Consider the following 21,677-nt stretch of genomic DNA (forward strand, 5'->3'; position numbering starts at 1 on the left):
AGCAAAGTAATAGCTGAAGTAAGCTATTAAACTGTTTCCAATATATTAATGTCATTTTGCAACTATTTTGCAAAATGACATTTGTATATTGGAAAGAATAGGCAATAAACTAAAAGATACAATTTAATTTAAAAATATGTAAAATCACGCGTCTCGACATAATAATTTTTTATTATTTAAGATTGGAACCACAAATCAATATTTCATCATCTATTGCAAACTAAAAACTTGGTATAATGTTGAAATCATTTGAGCATAAAGATATTGAAATTAATAAAGCTACTGTATTGTGAAAATATGGAGTCTCATCTTTATATAAGATATATATCAGAAAAAATTCAAAATCAAGTAACAAAATCTGTACCAGAGTTGTGTCATTTCTCATATTATGAAAGACTCAAAATAATGCTCAAAATACCTTTAAACACCAAAGAATATGAGTTGATCTCATACAAATGTATTAGTGTAAGATAAAATTGAAAAAATAACTTAGAAAATTCCCCAAAACACTCAAACCGTTCAAATATTTCGAATATTTTAATTATTTGGTGTAACAAACATTTAAATGTTGACAAGAAATATTCAAATCATAATTGTGAGGGATTTTTTGCAAACCGTACGGTCAAACTCTGGAAAAGATTGCCATCAGAAACAATGGAAAAAATAAAATTAATAACTTATCTTAATCTAAGCTCGACTTAATTGAGTATATTTGACTTTCTTATTTTGTCTATGAAAGATTGATGGAAAATGTTATAGAAGATGTTATAGAACTTCAACAGTATTGTACTATTATTATTACTACTATGTGCTGTGATTATATTTTGTGATTAGTTTAAGCTTAATTTAAGTTTAGTTTTCCAATATTTAATACATGCTCATATTTATATTATATTTTCTATTTAATGGGTCCCTTACATTATTTTTATAATATATCATTAAAAAATAGATGAATTTGGTACTCAAATAAAGGGAAATTTTATATAAACCAAAAAAAAAAAAAAATTGTTTAAAAAGCTTTCAAAAAACTTAAAAATACTAATTTTTTATAATTTTAATAAAAACTGTAGTTTTTCTGCAATAAAATCAAAAAAAGTTATTGGGCCATTAAGATTAAATAAGACTTTATTTAATCACAAAAGATCATAGCACATTAAAACCACTAAGTCATATTTTTTTATATAAAGAGGGTTTTAAGGCACTTTTATATATATATATATATATATATATATATATATATATATATATATATATATATATATATATATATATATATATATATATATATATATACAGTGGGTGCTCATATTATTAGAAACACTGTCTTTTTTTTGAAAATTATGAGTTAAAGGTTATTTATTATAGAAATAAAAAGATTGCAGACTATTTTTTCGTAACTTTTGAGTGTTGCGGTCTATATTTATTACAAAAAACATACTTATTTATATATTTTTTTAAATAATTCGGCTATTGTACAAGCAAAAGATTACATATTGGTGATTTATTTTAGTATTTTGTTATCCCTCCCTTGGCACTTATTACCGCTTCTACACGTCTTGGCATACTTTCTATGCATTTTATTGCATTATTTTGAATATCTATGTTCTTGTGCCAGACTTTGATCATCTTTTCAATTAATTGTATTTTGTTGGTGATCATTTCAGAAGCAATTTCCCTTTTCATGATCTCCCACATATTTTCAATAGGGTTTAAATCTGGTGAGTTTCCAGGCCATGGTAGCACTGGAATTTTCTTTGCTTTTAGGTATTCTGTAACCTTCTTTGCTTTATGGCATGGGGCAGAATCATGCATAAATGTAAATTTTTGGTTCTTTGGGAACCATTCCTTCAACTGTGGTACCAATCTTGTGTCAAGAACTTTTATGTATTGGTCCTGGCGCATAGTTCCCTCAACGATATATAAGCGCCCTGCTCCATGTCCACTAATGACAGACCATACCATTATACTAAGAGGATGCTTTACACGTTCTAAGATGCAGTCTTCGTGGAATTTTTCTTCAGCTCGTCTACGCACAAACTGTGATTTGTTCATCAATATCTGGATTGTCGATTCATCCGAGAAACATACCTAAACAACATCAAAAAAACTTATAAGTCAAAGTTTTAATGTAGGCAAATCTCTAAATGGAATGTGTACAATTATAAATGAAGTACTTACATTTTTCCAGTCATCGACGGTCAAATGCCAATGACTTTTAGCCCAAGCAAGGCATTTTTGTTGCATTGCTAGAGTGAGCTTAGGCTTTTTAGCAGGTCGACAGCATCTTAATCCTTGTTCTTTGAGTCGGCGACGAACTGTCATTGGAGATACTGGTATTGAAGCATCTTGTAATAAAGTGGTTAGTATTCGCCTAGGCTTATTCCTATTTTCTAGGCAAATATCTCGTATTTTTCTATCGTCTCTTGGCGTTGTTAGCCGTTTTCTACCACAATGTCCTGTTCGTTGAAGAGTATAATCAGCATTTTTGTCCAGATTTTTTTTTATTCGGTTGACTGTTGCCACTGAAACCTTTGTCATTGATGCTATACACCTCTGAGAATAAGAAGTATTCTTCAATAATGCTCCAACTTCTCTTTTTTTAGAGGGTGAAACATCTTTTGCCTTTCCCATATTGAACAAAACACGTGATTCTAGTAAACCGTTATAGAAGTCAAATTATATGTAAAAATATTGATTTAACCATGTTTAACTATAAAAAATAGACACATAAATAGAACTCAATAACAAAACAATAAAAAAATCTTTGAAAACTTTAAAAAGAGAGCAATACACAAACAACACTTCACGCGACAACAACACAGGTATAACTGCCAAAATTGTCAAAATTCGGGAAAAACCCTATAACTTCATAATGAGATGAAATGCAATGTTGCCAAACTCCCAGATTAAAGTAAAAGGTACATACATACTATTTGTAAAATAAAAAAAATAATTTGTTAAAAAGTTTTGTTAATTTTGAACTTTATTCACAAAGTTTTTAAAATTTGGTCATGTTTCTAATAATATGAGCACCCACTGTATATATATATATATATATATATATATATATATATATATATATATATATATATATATATATATATATATATATATATATATATATATATATATATATATATATATATATATATATAAATTTGCGGCGAGAGAAAGGATGTTTTTAAATTATTGAGTTATTTTTTCTTGTTCTTCTCGTTGGTTATCAAATTTGATAAATAAATAAAAAATCATTAGGTAAAGGTGGTCTTTGTCAGGGAAACTAAGAACCAGAAAGCTACAACTAATACAGTAACACCAACACAATACTACTGTAATTGATTTTTTAAATTCAAATTTTTAAATATTTTTTAAAGTAGTACTTTGTTTTACAGCTACTAATGCAAATTTATAATATCTTATATAGTTTAAATACATGTTGAAGTTACTAAATTATTGCTTAAATGTTATTACTTTTTTTTTTAATTATGTACAACTATTTACTATTTACTTTACTATTTAATTGATTATACAAGTAAATCAATAACCATTTAAAACTAATAAAATATAATAATAACTCAAAATTTTCAAGTTTTCCTGTAAATTAAGTACAGTATAAGGCTTTTTTTTTATAAGTGCCTACTTCCAATATAAATATTTTTGACAAATATAACAAAAAAACAATGAAATACTAAACGACTAAACAACATTCAAATGCTCAAAGAAATAAACAAACTTAATAAATCGTTTATTTCTTTAAGGGGCCATCCATATGTTATGTACACACTAAGGGGGGAGGGGGGAGTGTCCAAATATAAGAAATTTGCATCTGAGTGCATTTGGGAAGGAAGGGGGCCAACAAATGTATGTACGTAAATGTATGTAAAAGGTAAATATTGCTCACGCTCATGGGCTGTTAAGGTTATAAAGGTTGAACAGCACAAAAAAAAAAGTGATCACGCTTGCGTAAGTGAATGAAATTGGGGGAGAGGGTTAAACCACCGAGCATATGAAACTTATATGAGAGGAGGGGTAAAACCACTGTAGGAGGGGGTAAGACCACGAAGCATAAATACGGATAGGGGGAGGGGTTATAAAATTGTACGCGGTGCAACAGGGGGAGGGAATGGGGGTCAAAATCTGGAGATGTCTGATATCAAATTATATGGAATGGTATTATATACTAATATATTTACATTATCAAAACTTAAACAGTAATTTTCTTTTAGGACAACTATAGTGGCAAAATACATGTATTTGTACTTATAATGATCAAATACTAAAAATATACTAGAATAAAAGGAAATTATGCAAAAATTTATCCAAAACAAAAAAAAAAAAAAAACACCAAAAGAGCGCCAAAAAGTTTTTTTTTAACTCCCTCTATATATAGATATATAGATAGATATACAGATAGATAAAAAGATATATATATATATATATATAAATAGATAGAAATCATATTACATTTAGAGTAAAAAAAAACTTTAACATCTGAATTAATTGCATTAACAGTTTAACGTTAATTAGTTTGATTTTTATGTTTGCTATAGTAGCTCAACACTGATTGGTTAATGATTTCCATATCGTTTTTAAGTTCAAATTCAGTTTTGGAAAATATATAGGTAAATTGATGCAAAAAAAGAAAGTAAAAGCCAAGGCATGCATATCTGAATTTGAATTAGCGGAAAAGTGTGGAAAAGCAATATTATCATCCCAGAAAAGTTGAGCCAAAGTTAGGCATGGTTTGATTGATAATGAGTTAATTTTATTGTAGAAATAGTAGAAAAGCAGTATTATTATCCCGGAAAAGCTAGGCAAGTTGAAACATTGACTGATGTAAACAAACATTACTATGTACCAGTGGACCAAATATGTGTGTGTTTGACCAAATATGATGCATTTTACAGGTGACCAAATATGAAGCATTTTATAGGTGAGTCCAATAAGAATGTGGTGTCACAGGTAAAGTACTGTTGCTGCCTATTGAAACAGTTTCTGTTTGAAGATAACGTTCAGGTGAATATGAGTATAGTAAAGAATTCAAAACAAAGATTTGTTTTTACAACAATTGCATATCATTTACATTACGGATTGGATCTGGAATTGAAGCAATGTTTGAAGGAGTCTCAGTTATGAGAGTACGTGGGCAGGTTTATCACAGTTTAGGAAACTTAGGCCTAAATGGTGCACAACCAAAATTCATGCAAGTTTAGGTACGAGATGGTGAAGAGGCACTTTAAATAAAATTATAACTAAAATTTATTTATTTCATAAAATTCTGCCTAAAATATATTTTATTTCATAAAATAAAGTATAAACAAATTTTATTCTGCGTTGGAACTAGCATTGTAACAGATATTTAGATTTAAAACTGATAATCAGCAAGATTCTAAATCTAATAATGAAATTTAGTAAAGAGTAAAGGTTGTCATTATTGATCATAAAGTTATTTAAATGTAGATAAGATTTATTGCTTTAATGAAACTATTTATTTTATAATATACATGCTGGTATTTTTTTAATTTTATTTGTTGGTAGTTTTTTATAGACATTGGATATTTTACCAAACTTTAAAAAATTTCAAACATAAAATAATAATAGTAATATCAACTTGAGAAATAAAGAAGAGTAAAATTAATTCAAATAGTATAAAAAAAAAAGTTTCATAAGTTTTTAATATATTATTGAACTTAGTCAAAACTATAGATGAATTTCTTAAGCATTATATAAAGTATAACATTAAAATTTAATTTTACCATAACATTCTTTTACTTCAGTCTTGTTACCTAAACACTGATTCATAGCATCTGAAGCATTGCACTCCCTCGTTCTGCTCATATACCCCAGAGAAGCATTGCAACTTGTCCAAATGCTCCATTGAGTCCAAAAAACTGAAAAAGAATTTTTGTATATATATAATTAAACACTTGCGTAGTATTTGTGATAAATTTAGAGGAATATAAATAAAATATATATTATTAAATATATAAAATGTTTAATTTATCTTAGTTTATAAAATAAAAATTTCTAATAATCATTTTGCTGAATTTTTTTTTTCAACCCACATAAAGTTAATACCACTATTTTTTTATAAAAAATGGACTTTTTCAGGTCTCAAAGGAAATAAAATATTGAATTATTTTGAACCAAATCATGTCAAACCATTATCAAAAATATGAAATTACCGATTCTTTTTTAAGTAAATTTCAGCAAAATTCAACAAATAATTGTCAAATACTAAAACCATTTTAGGTGCCTTATTTTTAATGTAACAAGAATTTTTTCATTGTGTACAACTGGTTTTACACAGAGTTGAAATTTATTAGCACAACATCTAAGCCAATTGATTTCAAAGAATCAATTGTGCATGACGTACCAGAAGTAGTGTCAGTTCCACCTCATAAAAGGTTATTTCAAGTTATATCTAATTTTAATAGCATACTTCTTATAACTTCTGCAACGGAAGTAGCATTTTAACCGAAACTTATTAGATTTTAAACAGATAAGCATCATGATAGTTTTAAAGTTTTGCACACTTTTATGATGCAACAAAGTAAACATAAAATAGTATATATTATTAGAAAAAATAAATTCTATCATTAAATTCAATTTTTGTATGTAAAAGTAAATAAATTGAAATTAATTTTTTATAAAGCTTAATAGAGTATAATGTATAATGAGTGCCTAATAGAAAAAGACAAACCAAATGATTGATATTTTTATGAAAAACTTTGAATCATAAAAAACAAAAAGTATTAGCACAGCCAAAAAAAAATATTAAAAGATAATTGACTATTCTCTTAAAATTTTAACTTGTTTTTGCAGAATATATTGAAGTTATAATTTAACATAAATTTTTTTGGAAAAAAAACATCTAATACGCTAACACTCAATGAATGTATGCACTTAAGCCACTAAATATTTTTATTTTAGTCAGACATTGTTGCCGTTAACAATATATTAACAATGCTAGAAGTAATTTTTGAAATTTATTTGACTTTGTTAATTTATTTTTTTATGTTATAAATTAAATCATAAATTATTTTATTAAAACTGTATAGAATATAAATGAGCTTTATACCTTTTTTTTAAATTTGTATTAAAAGTTCTAGTCAAAAAAGTTAAATGTTAAATGTACTGGCAATCTCTCGAAGGTTAAGATTTTCAAAACCATCCTAATGTACACATCTATATTTCCAAAAAAAATTTTTTTTGATAAACTGTTGCGTAAACAGCATCAATCTTAGATGAAAATCTTTAAAGATATCTTCTTTTGATTAGAGCTTAGATAGGATAAAGGTATTTGAGGTTGTAAAATTAAAATTTTTTGGTAAACTGTTTGTTTTATCGATAAGTTCTTTGATATTTTAATAATATTAAATTTACAACTTTACATATTATAATTTACATAACATAAAAGTATTTTAAAAAGTAGTAAACTCAAAATAACTTTATACTAATGCTGAACTTAATAGTAGTCAAAATAGTAGTGCCCACTCATGGTTGTTAGACACAGAACTCTTTGCAGCCATTCCAACTCATGTAATGGCAATAAAAAGTTACAGTACTTTTAAAAAAAAAATGTAAGCAAAAGCAAACGCAATATTTAAAATGTATTTAAAGTTTTGCAATTTTACTTTTAGTTGAAAATCACATTGCTGTAATTTTTAATTAATAATTGTTGTTACTGTAAATTTAACATTATGTGAGTCGCAGAACTGTATTTCTGTGACTTTACCAGCAGAGTAAAATACAAGTAAAATTTGTAAGAGAATAAAAGTACCAATAATAAATAAAACTAATATGAGTTTTTTATTTTTTAGATTTTTTTCATATTCAATTTGATGTGTATTTTTTAATTGAGCCTATCAAGTTATGAGCCTTTCTCATATTCGTTTAGTTTATTTTTGAAAATATTGATATTATCAGGATTAACAACTTTATTGCTTAGACTGTTTATTCACTATCCTATTTGTAAAGAAATGTATTCTTGCTTCTGAAATACAAATATCTTGTTTGTGCAACCGCTGATTATGACCTCTTGTTTTTGAATATAAATTGTTTATTGGTAGGTATATTTAATTTACTTTATGAATATCCTTTTTTTATTTTATAGTATTCTATTAAATCCATGCACAGTTGATTCCTTGAAATCAATCGGCTTAGGTGTTGTGCTAATAAATTCTGTTAAAGCCAGCTATACACAATTAATAAATTCTTGTTACATTAATAACAAGGCACCTAAAATGGTTTTAGTATTTGACGATTATTAATTGAACTTTGCAGAAATTTACTAAAAAAAGAATCAGTAATTTCTCACTTTTGATAATAGTTTGATATGATTTGGTGAAACTATATTATATCTATTATATTTCTTTTCATTTTTCTATAGTTGTGAATTCTTTTAGTTGTTGTTTATAGCACATACCCGTTAATGACATAATTTTTGCTGCTCTTTGTTGCAATTTTTTGTTTTACTAGTGACTTTTTTGCTATAAGGATTTTAAATAGGTGAAGCATATTTCAATTGTGGACTAACTAATGTACAACAGCAGCTTCATTAATTTTTAACCTATGTATTTAAAAAAACACCTTATTTGACCTAATATTCTGTTTGCTTTTCCTGCTATCATATTTACATGGCTTTGCCGTATTAAAACATTAGATGTTAAGACACCAAAATCTTGTTCCAAAGGTGTCTTTATCATAGTACTTTGACTTGCATTGTTTGTTAGTTTACTCATATAATAGTTATAGTGTGGATTTTTTTTCCAAAATGCGTAACTTTACATTTTCAGTGTTAAAATGTAACAACTATTTCTCTATCCATTAACTAAGGTTAATTAATACGCAGTTATTATAATACTCTTGTAATACACAGTTTTTATTATTATTTGAAGTCACCATAATAATTTTTGTATCAGCGTACATTATTCTAAATGTCATATGTAATTTGTTGTATAGTTTCTTAAGAATATTACTAACTTTGTTGTCTCAAGATAAAATTGTGTCCACTAAAGATATGCAGGTATTATTAGCACGATTGGCAAGCATTAAAGTGCAACTTGGTAAGCTACAAAACACATCGATTTTAATATAAGGCACAATTAGAAAGAGAAACAAAGATATACCAATTAATAATTTGCTTGACAGAGTGTCATTGCAACTAAAAGTAGTAGAAAATTTAAGTACTCTAGAAGAAAAATTGAAAGACAAGAAAATAATTAGGCATATGGTAAATGTTTTTTTATGATTCATTTATGCATTTTGTATGATATCTTTATACAAATTATGTACTTTAAACAAAACACCCTTAAAGATTTTTTAAAATGAGATTTTATATTAATTTCATTCTAACCAAAAGAAACTTTATTTATTGCCAGGTTGTGTATTTTTGCATGGTAACTATTTGGAACAAATTAGAGTTAAAGGAAAAGGAGATTGTATATAATAGTTACTAAGAATAGTTTCTAAAATTAGCCTAGCTTTAAAAATAAACTATGCAGGAAGAGGGAAAAAAATTGGAATATATATATATATATATATATATATATATATATATATATATATATATATATATATATAAGCAGTGCTGGTTTTAGCACTACCAGTGCCCTTGGCGAGATTTCTACAGCGCCCCTAGCTCAATTTAACCCCATTCAAAAAAAAAGGCAAAGGGTAAAATAACCAATTAGTTTCGCCCCTTTATATTCGGCACCTTAGGCCATCGCCCAACCAGGCCCTACCCTAACGCCGCCACTGTATATATGTATATATATATATACATATATATACATACATACATATATATACATATATATATATATGAATATATATACATATATATACACATATATATATATATATATATATATATATATGAATATATATACATCTAGTATATATATATATACATATATATATATATATATATATATATATATATATATATATATATATATACATACAAATATATAATAAAAAAAAAGTAATAAAAAGAATAACACTGAACTTAGTAGTAGAAGTTGTAGTAGCAGCAGTAGTAGTAGTAGTAGTAGTAGTAGTAGTAGTAGTAGTAGTAGTAGTTGTTGTTGTAGTAGTAGTAGTAGTAGTAGTAGTAGTAATAGTAGTAGTAGTAGTAGTTGTAGTAGTAGTAGTAGTAGTAGTAGCAGTAGTAGTAGTAGCAGTAGTAGTAAAAGTAGTTGTAATAATTGTGTCCTTTCAAGCCTGTTTGACATAGAACTTATGGCAGCTATTGCAACCCAGGTAATGGCAAGAAAGAGTTGCAGCAGCTTTGTTTTATAAGAAAACGTGAACAAAAGTGTATGCAAAAAGCTTTGAACAAAAGTGTATCCAAATGAATTATTTATTATGTAAATTTAAATATTATATTATATAATTTTAAATATTATATAATTTTAAATATTATATTATGCGATTTTAAATATTATATTATGAGATTTTAAATATTAATTACGTGATATCAAGTTTGGCAGTTTTATTTGCATTGCGACAATGCACTTTGATTTCTAGTGGTTGATTAAATCTTTTGTTTATTAAATAACTTTAAAATTTACTTAGCATGTAAGCCTGTGTGGTCGAGCAAATTGGGTGTCCTCATCATGAAGCAGAGCTTCAATGTTTAAATTCCATAATTGGAACTTTTTATTTTATTATTTTTTTTTTATTATTCTAAAACACATTCTAAAAAACTTTTAAAAATAGAGAGCAATAAATTTGTTTTGTTTTGCATTTTAAATAACAAAAATTAAAAAAAAAAGCAAGGTGATGATTTGAACTTGCCACGCGGCAACCTGAACTTTTTTTAATCACAGTAATGGGTTTTAAACAGAATGTTTTTGTCAGGAACATTATGTAAACTTTTAATTTTATACTTAAAATGAATAAATTTATTAAGTTTATCATTTTTTAAAAAGACATAAAATTAAAATTATTGAATATTTAAGTAATGAAAAAAGTGTTATAACTCTTCTATTATGCCTCCGGTAAACATTCTAAACCGAGTGCGCAACAATGACAGAACTTAGATAACCATCAAAATAGGATTAAAATCCGTATAATATTGGAAGAGACAACTCAATCACTTTCAATTGACCTAAACGAGGATGAAGTGCTGAAGGTATTGTAGATGTGCACAAAATAAGTTATTTGTAATTCTTGAAATAACATTGAATCTTCTATAATCATTGTCATTAATGATATATTTATTAAACATACTTAAATAAATGGTATGTATTTTTTAACCTGTCTTTGAAGTTATTGAACTTTTATTTTTTATTGTTTTACTAAATGAAACATTCTGTTTTGTAGGTGCTCTATTGATTCTTAAATTAACTTCCTTTAAAAGTGAATGAAGTAGATTCCTAATAAAATGCTAAAATAACTTAAAGACAAAGATTTGTATAAGTTAATTGTTTTTTTAAATTTTTGAAACAAAACGAAATTATTAATTTGGTCAGTGTGAAATAGACTTACCATGAAAGAATTATACATGTCATGACAGCTAGTATATATATTTATATATAATTATTAAGTATACATATTTATATATAAAATCTGTTTGTGTACTACATTTAATTTTGATTATACTTGTATATATATAAATATAAATATATATATATATATATATATATATATATATATATATATACATAAATATATATATATATATAAATATATATATATATATATAAATATATATAAACATATAGATATTTATATATATACAAGTATATATATATAAATAAATATATATATATAAACATATAAATATGTTAAAATATATATTTATATATATATATATAAGTATATATATGAAAATATATATATATGTAAATATATATATATATATGTATATAAATATATATATTTATGTATATATAAATATATATATATATATATATATATATATATATATATATATATATATATATATATATATATATATATATATATATATATATATATATATATATATATATATATATATATATATATATATATATATATATATATATATATATATATATATATATATATATATATATATATATATATATATATATATATATATATAAATTGAGAAAAAAACACTTATATAACTTTTATCTTCGACTCAACTTTCACCATTGTTAGATCATCAGGACTCTTCCTGATGATCCAACAATGGTGAAACTTCAAGTCGAAGATAAAAGTTAGATAAGTGTTTTTTACTAATTTATTATTGCTCTGTTCTTTAAGAACATTGAGCACTCTATTTGTAAAATACACTAACATAATTTACATATATATATACATATATATATAATATATATATATATATATATATATATATATATATATATATATATATATATATATATATATACATACACATATACATATACATATATATATATATATATATATATATATATATATATATATATATATATATATATATATATATATATATATATATATATATATATATATATATATATATATATATATATATATATATATATATATATATATACATATACATATACATATATATATATATATATATATATATATATATATATATATATATATATATATATATATATATATATATATATATATATATATATATATATATAATGAACAAAAGACGCTAAAAATTAGGAAAAAATAGATTAAGGTAATTAATAATAATAAAGATTGATTTCATCAATAAATTTATGAACTCAATCTTTTTAGGTTTCTTATATATATATATATATAAATATATATATATTTATATATATATATATATATATATATATATATATATATATATATATATATATATATATATATATACATATATATATATAAATATATATATCTATATATATATATATATATCTATATCTATATCTATATATATATCTATATATATATATATATATATATATATATATATATATATATATATATATATATATATATATCTATATCTATATATATATCTATATATATATATATATATATATATATATATATATATATATATATATATATATATATATATATATATATATATATATATATATATATATATATATATATATATATATATAAATATATAAATATATAAATATATAAATATATATATATATATATATATATATATATATATATATATATATATATATATATATATATATATATATATAAATATATATATATATATATTATACAGTAGCGTGCAAAAGTGTCCGGAAAAGAGCATAACTTGAGATGAAACTTTTGAATGAAAAGTCTAATTTCTTTCAAATTTTTACTGAAATGTCAAAAAATTGATTACAAACCTAAAAACAAATGAATTTTTACTGAGTCTAAGCAATCTAATCTTAAGAGTTCATTTAATTAAAATTTCTGCGTGCAAAAGTATCTGGACATAAAAAAATGATTTAAATTAGATTTTTTTTTTAATTTTTTTTAAATTGAAAATACTTAATTTTGAAGTTAATTGCTTTATTACTTTGTCGGGAAGCCCTTAGCATTTATTACTGCTTGACAGTGACAAGGAATTGAGTCCACCAGCTTCATAATTGCAAGAAATTTCATTTTTTGCCCTTTTGTTTTAGAATGTTTAATAAATTAAAATAATTTGCTGACTTCGATATGTTTCTATAGATGTTCAATAGAATTAAGGTCAGGACTTTGCTATGTCAATTCCATTAATTGAGTTTTTTGTTTTTGAAAAGTTCTTTTATAAGAGTTGAAGTGTCTTCTGAGTCATTTTTCAAGTGAATTAAGATTTGCTAATGAACATTTGATTTGGACAAGAAAATAGTGATTGAAAGTACTTTTTAGTCATGAATTTAAGTTTATGTTATTTAGATCTGATAATATAAGATGAGTCCGTTGACCAAAAAGCCATAAAAACGATCCTAAATACCAGCGACCAACAATAAAGAACAGAAGTCAAAACGTTCTGAACTGGGCTAATTTGAATAGAGATTGTATTGGTCCAATCCATTTGATTGATGGCATAATGGGCAAAAATATATACAATATATAGTTAAGAATGTTACGCTACACATGCGACACAAAGAGACAAAATGTTTCGAGTAAGGATATTTTAGAAGGACAATGACCCAAAGCACACTTCAACCCTAGTGAAAAACTTTTTCAAAACCAATGAAATTTGATTAATCGAATAGCCTTAGCAAAGTCCAAACCTTAATTATTTTAAATGTCTATGTAAGCTCATTGATCAAAAAATTTCAGGTCGAAAACTAACAAGAAAGTGTGAATTACTGAATACTCTGAAAAAAGAATGGAAAAAATCAAAATTATTGTGATTATGAAACTTGTGGACTATATATAAATTGTCATTATTACAATAGTTTTACATATATATATAAATACTTGTATATATATATATATATATATATTTATATGTATATATATATATATTTATAATACATATATATATATATTTATAATATATATATGTATATATTTATATTATATATATATATATATATAGGATATATATATATAATATAAATATATACATATATATAGAATAATTATATATACATATATATTATAAATATATTCATATATATTATAAAAATATTCATATATATATATACATATATATATATATATATATATATATATATATATATATATATATATATATATATATATATATATATATATACATATATATATATATATATATATATATATTATATATATATATATATATATATATATATATATTATAATTATATACATGTATATATATATTTATACACATATATGTATATATATATATACACACACATATATATATATATATATATATATATATATATATATATATATAATATATATATATATATATATATATGTATGTATATATATATATATATATATATATATATATATACATATATATTTATATATACATATATATACATATATATATATATATATATATATATATATATATATATATATATATATATATATATATATATATATATATATATATAAATTTGTAAATTATATTGTATTATATTGTAAAGTAGAAGAATTTGGTTAGGTGTCTCTCATATTACAAACTAATCAATGGAGTAACACCTAAAAACTTAAAATACATTCCAACACCAAATTTTTAAATTGAATAATGTTAAGCAGTCAATAATCGGAAATAAGTGGAAACCTTTTTAAACTTGTCAATAATGCAGGAATACACTGGGAAGTACATTGTTGTTTTATGGAAAACTTATCACATTTAATTGTATTGAAAAAATAAGAGTATAGTTTATTATTTTCTGTGTTCCTGTTGCGATGATTATGAATTTCAGTTGTTTTTATAAAAAAAATTAAAAAAGTGTTAATGCTAGATCATGGAGTTTTAGGATTTTTAGTTCAGAAATTTTTTTTTGGATATTAGTAACCTCATTGGTGAAAAAGTCATTATTCTAATAGATGCGCGTTGTAAAGTAGCAATGCTATTAAGTAAAAAGTTACTTTTTGTGACCCCAAACAATACAACAATAGCAAAGGTGAGAAAAGAATAAAGAATAACAAATCACTCAAAGAGTTTAGATAGGAACAAAGTAACAAATAAGAATGAGCACACTGTTAGCTCATGTAAGTTTCTTTTAAGATGATACAGTTGATTTTATTTCTTAATATAAATAGTCGATTAGTATAGTTGATAACATGTCTTGATAAAATATCTTAAAGATACTTATACCAATATATACTTCAAGATATGTATGCTTTATATGCTTCCGTTAATTTTAATTTTAATGTTTTCAATAGTTATTTGAGAAGAATGAAAAACAATGTATTACGTTTCATTGGCATTCAATGAAATATGATTACGTAAGCGATGGATACTTTGACTAACTTTTTTCAACCATGGAGGTTTTTAATGAACAAGATAAATCATTTATATATAATAAAAAAACAAAGACTCAAGAATTGAACCTCGTGAAAGGCTATATTTAAAAATTTTATGCGTGGATTCAAATCCATTAATTGAAACAAATGATCCCTAATAGGTGAAGAAAAACAACAATTAGCAATACCGCCTGTTCCATAGAAGTTTAACTTTTTTGTTAGAATGTTGTGATCAATCATATTGAAGGTTTGAAGATCTATGATTACACCACAAGCAAAAAAACCACTGTCAATTACACCATGAATCATTTCAGTAATGCTAATAAAAGCATGAGAAGTGGAGTGATTTGAGCAAAACCCTATTTGTCAAAAATGAAAATTAGCAGAATTATTCAAAAAGTAGTAAATAAATAGGTTTTTCTAAACGTTTGCTGACATTTAATGACAATGAAATTGGTCTGTAACTAATACATTCAAACTTTTTAATGAAGTGAATTAACACAAGCAGTTTTTAAAACATCAAAGAATAAAATTGCTTTGCTATTATTAAGAGAACAAATAATAAATAATACTTTGTTTTAAAAAATTTTAAAACAAAGTATTAAAATTTTAATAGGGTTGTATGATATGTAGTTGTTAGAAGATAAGCAGGACGGATTTGAATTAATTCTCAAACTAATGCTTAAAAGATTCCTAATACCATTTTGATTTCAAATTTTTGGCATTATAGGAGTAGAACTTAGAGGAATAGTTTTATTTACTATGACCGGTGAGAGTAACAAGTAAGTTTTTATATGTTTTATAAGATTTTTCAAGACTGAGTTTGTTATTTGGATTCTTTGCTTTAAGGAATTTGCTAAACACTTTATTTCATATTTTAATTGAAGTCAACATTCCTCATGTTATCCAAGGTTTAAGACTTCTTGATAAGTAATGATTGCTGACTTTTTTTAATGGTGCATGTTTATTTAAAAGAGAATTTATGCTTATGGAAAACTCTTCAAATGACTTCATTCACATTAATAACATTAGAACAACTAAATTTTAAGAAGTTACTACATAATTCATTAAACGAATGGTATTATTCATTTAACAAATAAAACTGTATATTTAACGAATAATACTATTCGTTTAACAAACAGTATTATTTGCCTAATGAATATTACTAATTGTTTAAAGAAAAGAAGGAACTTGCATAAGAATCCCGGTAAAATTTGAATCGCTAAAGGATCTTTCATAAAGTACATATTGCAGGTTTAATGGAAGGTGTTACCCAAAAACATACAAATGTGCACAATGGAGGTTAAGGGGTGTTGAACATGTACATAATTTGATTATCTCTCATTTCATATCTCTCAAAAACTTGATTTCTATTTTATAACTCGACTTTAAAAAAGCAATATTATGTTATGTTAATATATTTACAGAAGTGTTGGATGAAGTTTACAAAAGAAGGGTGTCTAAATATCTGGTGCAGTGTTGACTCACCAATGTTTGTATGTATGTTTGTATTATGTCTGAAGCTCTAAATCAGGATCTTCATGATCACCCTGCTACTGGTATTATGTAACCTATACCAGCTGCCCCAAGTCCTGCTGATTTGGAGAGTGTGCTTTTTTAGGCAAAGGCAAGAAGAAACAAAATACGACTTAAAAATCCCTGCCTTGGAGCTCTTAATTAAGTAAATGTTGTCTCAGTAAAAAAACTCTATAATTGGAGCTTATGATTAAGTAAAAGCTAGAGATAGTGTCTCAATAAAAATATTCATCTTAGGCAGATGTTAACTGCATCTAGCTGCTGTCTTGTAGGTGGCCTCCTAGACAAAGGTGCTAAGGGTAGACAGAATAGCTCTGCTAACCAGCCTTGAACTCCTTCTTTATCTATTAGGCTGGCATAGATGTAAACCTGTTTATTATTGTTTCCTGTCTAGGATGATGCTGGATCTTCTTGATCCTTCTCATAAGTTTTTGCTTTTGCCACCTTGATAGTGGCTATGCAACTCTTCCTATTTATATCCTAATGAAGGTACAGCTCTACAACTCAGTTTAATGGTTCTGAGTAAGGTTTCCCAAATTTTGCAGTAGCTCTGAGAGGCTAATTCCATCAACACCGGCAAAATATCAGAGTATTAACAGTGTCATGTTGCGCATGGGTGGTGTCTCTGTTAATGCTTTTGGAGTGCATTGTCAAGTTCACATAAGGGGCCCTATTTTACGGCATAGAGTTATTTAACAAGACTGAGAAAATTGCATAGCATTTTGCTTAGAAGGCTGTTTTTATCTATGAATGATTCATGTTCTTTTTAAAATTAAATCATGCCAAAAGTAAACTAAAATATTAAACATAAAAAATCATCTACACCACCCAACTATTATTATATATCTTTTACTAATACTTATGGTCTGCACACCAACCTTTCACCAGTTGAGTCTTACCTCTTGCAAAATTCAACAGACTTGCTTGCTCTTAAAAAGAATAATTTAAATTCTGTTATTACTTCTTCTGATATTAGTGTTGATGGGTACTATCCTTTTATTTGCAAAGACTCCAATAGTCAAATGCTTGGCTTGGGTGTATACATATGCATCAATTCACCTTTAACCACTCTTTTATGTAATTTTGCTTAGCATCTCTTCACTCTATCACCTTTGTTTTTGTTCTTTATTGTTTTCCTTCTTCCCAAGACTCCACTCTTAGCCAATAACTTGTGCATTTCTCAATCTCTTATTCAGATAGTTATCTTTGTGACTCATTATTCTGACAACCCTAATCATTTACCTTTACTCCTTTATTTATGTCTGCTCTCTGATCCTTACTTGTGTTCAATTTCTCTTTTTTCTTCTTTAGGTGGTCTGACCATGCAATAATCTTTTTAAATCTTTTACCTCATACTTCTTTGTCAGGCTCACCCTATCATCGCACCACTAACTACTACCCTTAAGCTGATTGGGATTTTTTCATCTTTTTCAAAAAAACAACTCTCTTGAGAACAAACAGCTATTTATAATTGCAAGAAATTGATGAAAAAAAGTGATGTCATATGTTAAGCTTCATTATTCTTAGTTCACTAAACCTCCTATTTAATCTCAAAAGTTAGGCTATAAAGACTTTTGGAAAACATTTAACATTGTCGTTAGCAAAGGTAGGACTAATATTCCATCTCTCATTAATAACACTGAGCTTATTATTTCTCCCAAGGATAAGGCTGAACTATTTGCAAAGAACTTTTTTTTTAATGTGACACTTGAATCTTATGGCCTTTCTCTTATTTCCATTACAATTAAACAGGTTAACCCATTGTTAGGCATTAAAATGACTCTAGCCTCCATTGTTAAAGTCATATCCTGAATAAACTTTTTTTTTTTTTCTTTAAACAACATTCCTGTCATAGTCTATTTTTATCCATAACACTTTTCAATTCTCTCTAAAGTATTTAACAAGTGCTTGACTTGGCAAAACAAAAAAAAGCATTGATTAACTTAAAAGATATATAGGAGTTAATTAAAGTTAACTTCAACAAACTCATAACTAAGTCATTAACTTGATAATAAACTAATGTTATTTCTTTGAACAACCATTTTAATTTTTTTTTTAAAACCAAGGCAGAAAAAATATTGTAAATTTCTTACCTATGCAATTAGTTAATTCAAAGTTATGCCCATCACACTTTATCTTACACATGCTCGATTTATTCAAAATTTCATTAAAAGTATCACGAGAAGAGTTATTATTGAATTGTGCCCATAATGCTAAAAGAAAAAAACAATTTATGATAAAAAAAATTATGAAATTAAACGATTTATATTAATTTTATTGTATAATCATTTTCAAAGAATATAAAAATATGTTATTATGTGTTTTAAAATCGAAATGTTTTGTGAACATTAGATGGTTATAAATATCATAGTAAAGTATCTATCTATATCTTACAATTGGATTATATAAATATAGCTTTAGTTGGATATTTAACGCTCTGAATGATTATTAGGTTTACCTAAGAATATTGCATATTGCATTTTTATAATCATATTAACTTTCTGATTATGATTATTTTAAAAAACATTTTTTATATTTTGTGATAAATAATAAAAAAAAATTTTTATATGATTCTCTAGCCCAAGATAATCTCGCCTAAACGTTTTGAAACTCGGATATTTTTGCGTGATAAAACTAATTATGATTGATAAAAACTGGTCTTTATGACAAGTTGTTAGGAGAAGTTAGTTTAACTTCAGGCTTTTTCAACTAAATCTCCTAGTAGGTTGACATGAGATAGAAACTATTGTCAATGAATTAAAAACCACATCATTTTTTATTTTTCAATCTTTTTTCTAAAACTGTTAATCATTCAAAAAATGAGTTGTTTTAAACAATATACTGATATATCATTTTAGGCTAAAAAATATATTTTGATTACACTTGAAATTTATATATTAACTTTGATACTATAGTAAGAAATTTTTTAATTTTTCTAAGGACATGAAATGCTAATGAAACTAAAAAAAGCATATCTATTTAACTTTTTTATTTTTATTTTCATTTGATCAAATTACTGAGGTAATTTTTTAAATAGTATTTTATTCCAGTTCACAAGTAATGTGGTGTAAGTATTAAATCAAACTTTGTCTATGCGGACAAAGTTTAAAAAATTAGCACAAATACATCACAATTCAAATGTCTCAATAAAAGTTAAAAAAAAATCAATTTTTTAGATTATTTATTTATAAAATTAATATTATCTATTGAAAAAATGCTGAAAGAAAAAGGTTTGCTTTAAAATGAGCCTGCAAAAATAAAATTTCATTTAGAAAATAAGAGATAAATATGTGTCTCTTGTTTTTTTTTTTTATCTAAATGTCTATTGGGGAAGCTAAATTTAAAACAGAGAGACAAACCTACATTTTAAACAAGAAGCCTTACATTTAAATGTAAGGCTACTAGTAAAGCTGTAAAAAACTTTGTATTGAAATTGTTATTATTAAGTCAAAAAGTTAGCAAAAATGAAAAGATAAAAAAATGGCAATGCCTGAAATACTTTAAAGAATTAAAATGTCCCTGACAGAGCTGTTTCTAATGAGTTTTAAAAAAATTGTTATAAGTGGCAATGCAAGTATAAAACTAATTACATAATGAGGACCTTCTTTCTGTTAAAAAGTACAGAGATCAATACATGGGCACGCTGGCCCTAAATGTAAATCTGGAATCCTCCATAGGCTTTTCGGCATTTATCAGTATATATTTATTTTTAGATAAATTAAGAAAAAAATACTTTTCTTTGTTTTGCAATAAAATTTATTAGTTTTTTGTTAAAATTATTTATGGTCCTAAAAATTCAATTCTCTAATTCAATTCTTGTTTGATTTTTTGTGTTAAAACTATATTAGCTCATATAATAATATATTGCATAATACAATGCAACCATTAACAACCATTAGCATGTAATAATGGAAGCTAAACAAAACAGGTATTTGAAAAATAATTATCAATTTTATTTCACATAAATCAGCGTAATAGTCAAATCTATAAAGACGCAATTAAATCTATAAAAACACAAATCAAAATCGAAATTTCTAAAAAACATTTTATTTAAATACCTGCTCTCATTGTATGTAATTTAATTTTTTAATGGCACACTTTATTTCTACTTGAAAAATTTAATAGCATCTTTTATTTGTAATTAAAAGTATAATTATATAGTGAAAATTATTTGTAGTTTAATACTTTATAATAAAGTTTTTATTCTTAAAGCGTCAACACCCTGTGTTGACACTTTAAGG

The 21,677-nt window shown here is 24.7% G+C and overlaps 1 protein-coding gene across 6 annotated transcripts in view; it reads right to left on the reverse strand.

The window, feature by feature from the left end:
• LOC136080678 (A disintegrin and metalloproteinase with thrombospondin motifs adt-1-like) overlaps positions 1–21,677 on the reverse strand; it is a 204,058-nt gene that overhangs the window by 56,212 nt on the left and 126,169 nt on the right. For all 6 annotated transcript variants that reach the window (XM_065797640.1, XM_065797638.1, XM_065797642.1 and 3 more), the window contains 2 exons: positions 19,530–19,649; positions 5,757–5,891 (listed from right to left, as the gene is read on the reverse strand). In XM_065797640.1, the coding sequence (XP_065653712.1) occupies positions 5,757–5,891; positions 19,530–19,649 (255 nt within the window). The remainder of the gene's footprint in view (positions 1–5,756; positions 5,892–19,529; positions 19,650–21,677) is intronic.

Source organism: Hydra vulgaris, chromosome 05 (genome assembly GCF_038396675.1).
Source record: "Hydra vulgaris chromosome 05, alternate assembly HydraT2T_AEP".
In the NCBI taxonomy this organism is placed as follows: Eukaryota; Metazoa; Cnidaria; class Hydrozoa; order Anthoathecata; family Hydridae; genus Hydra; species Hydra vulgaris.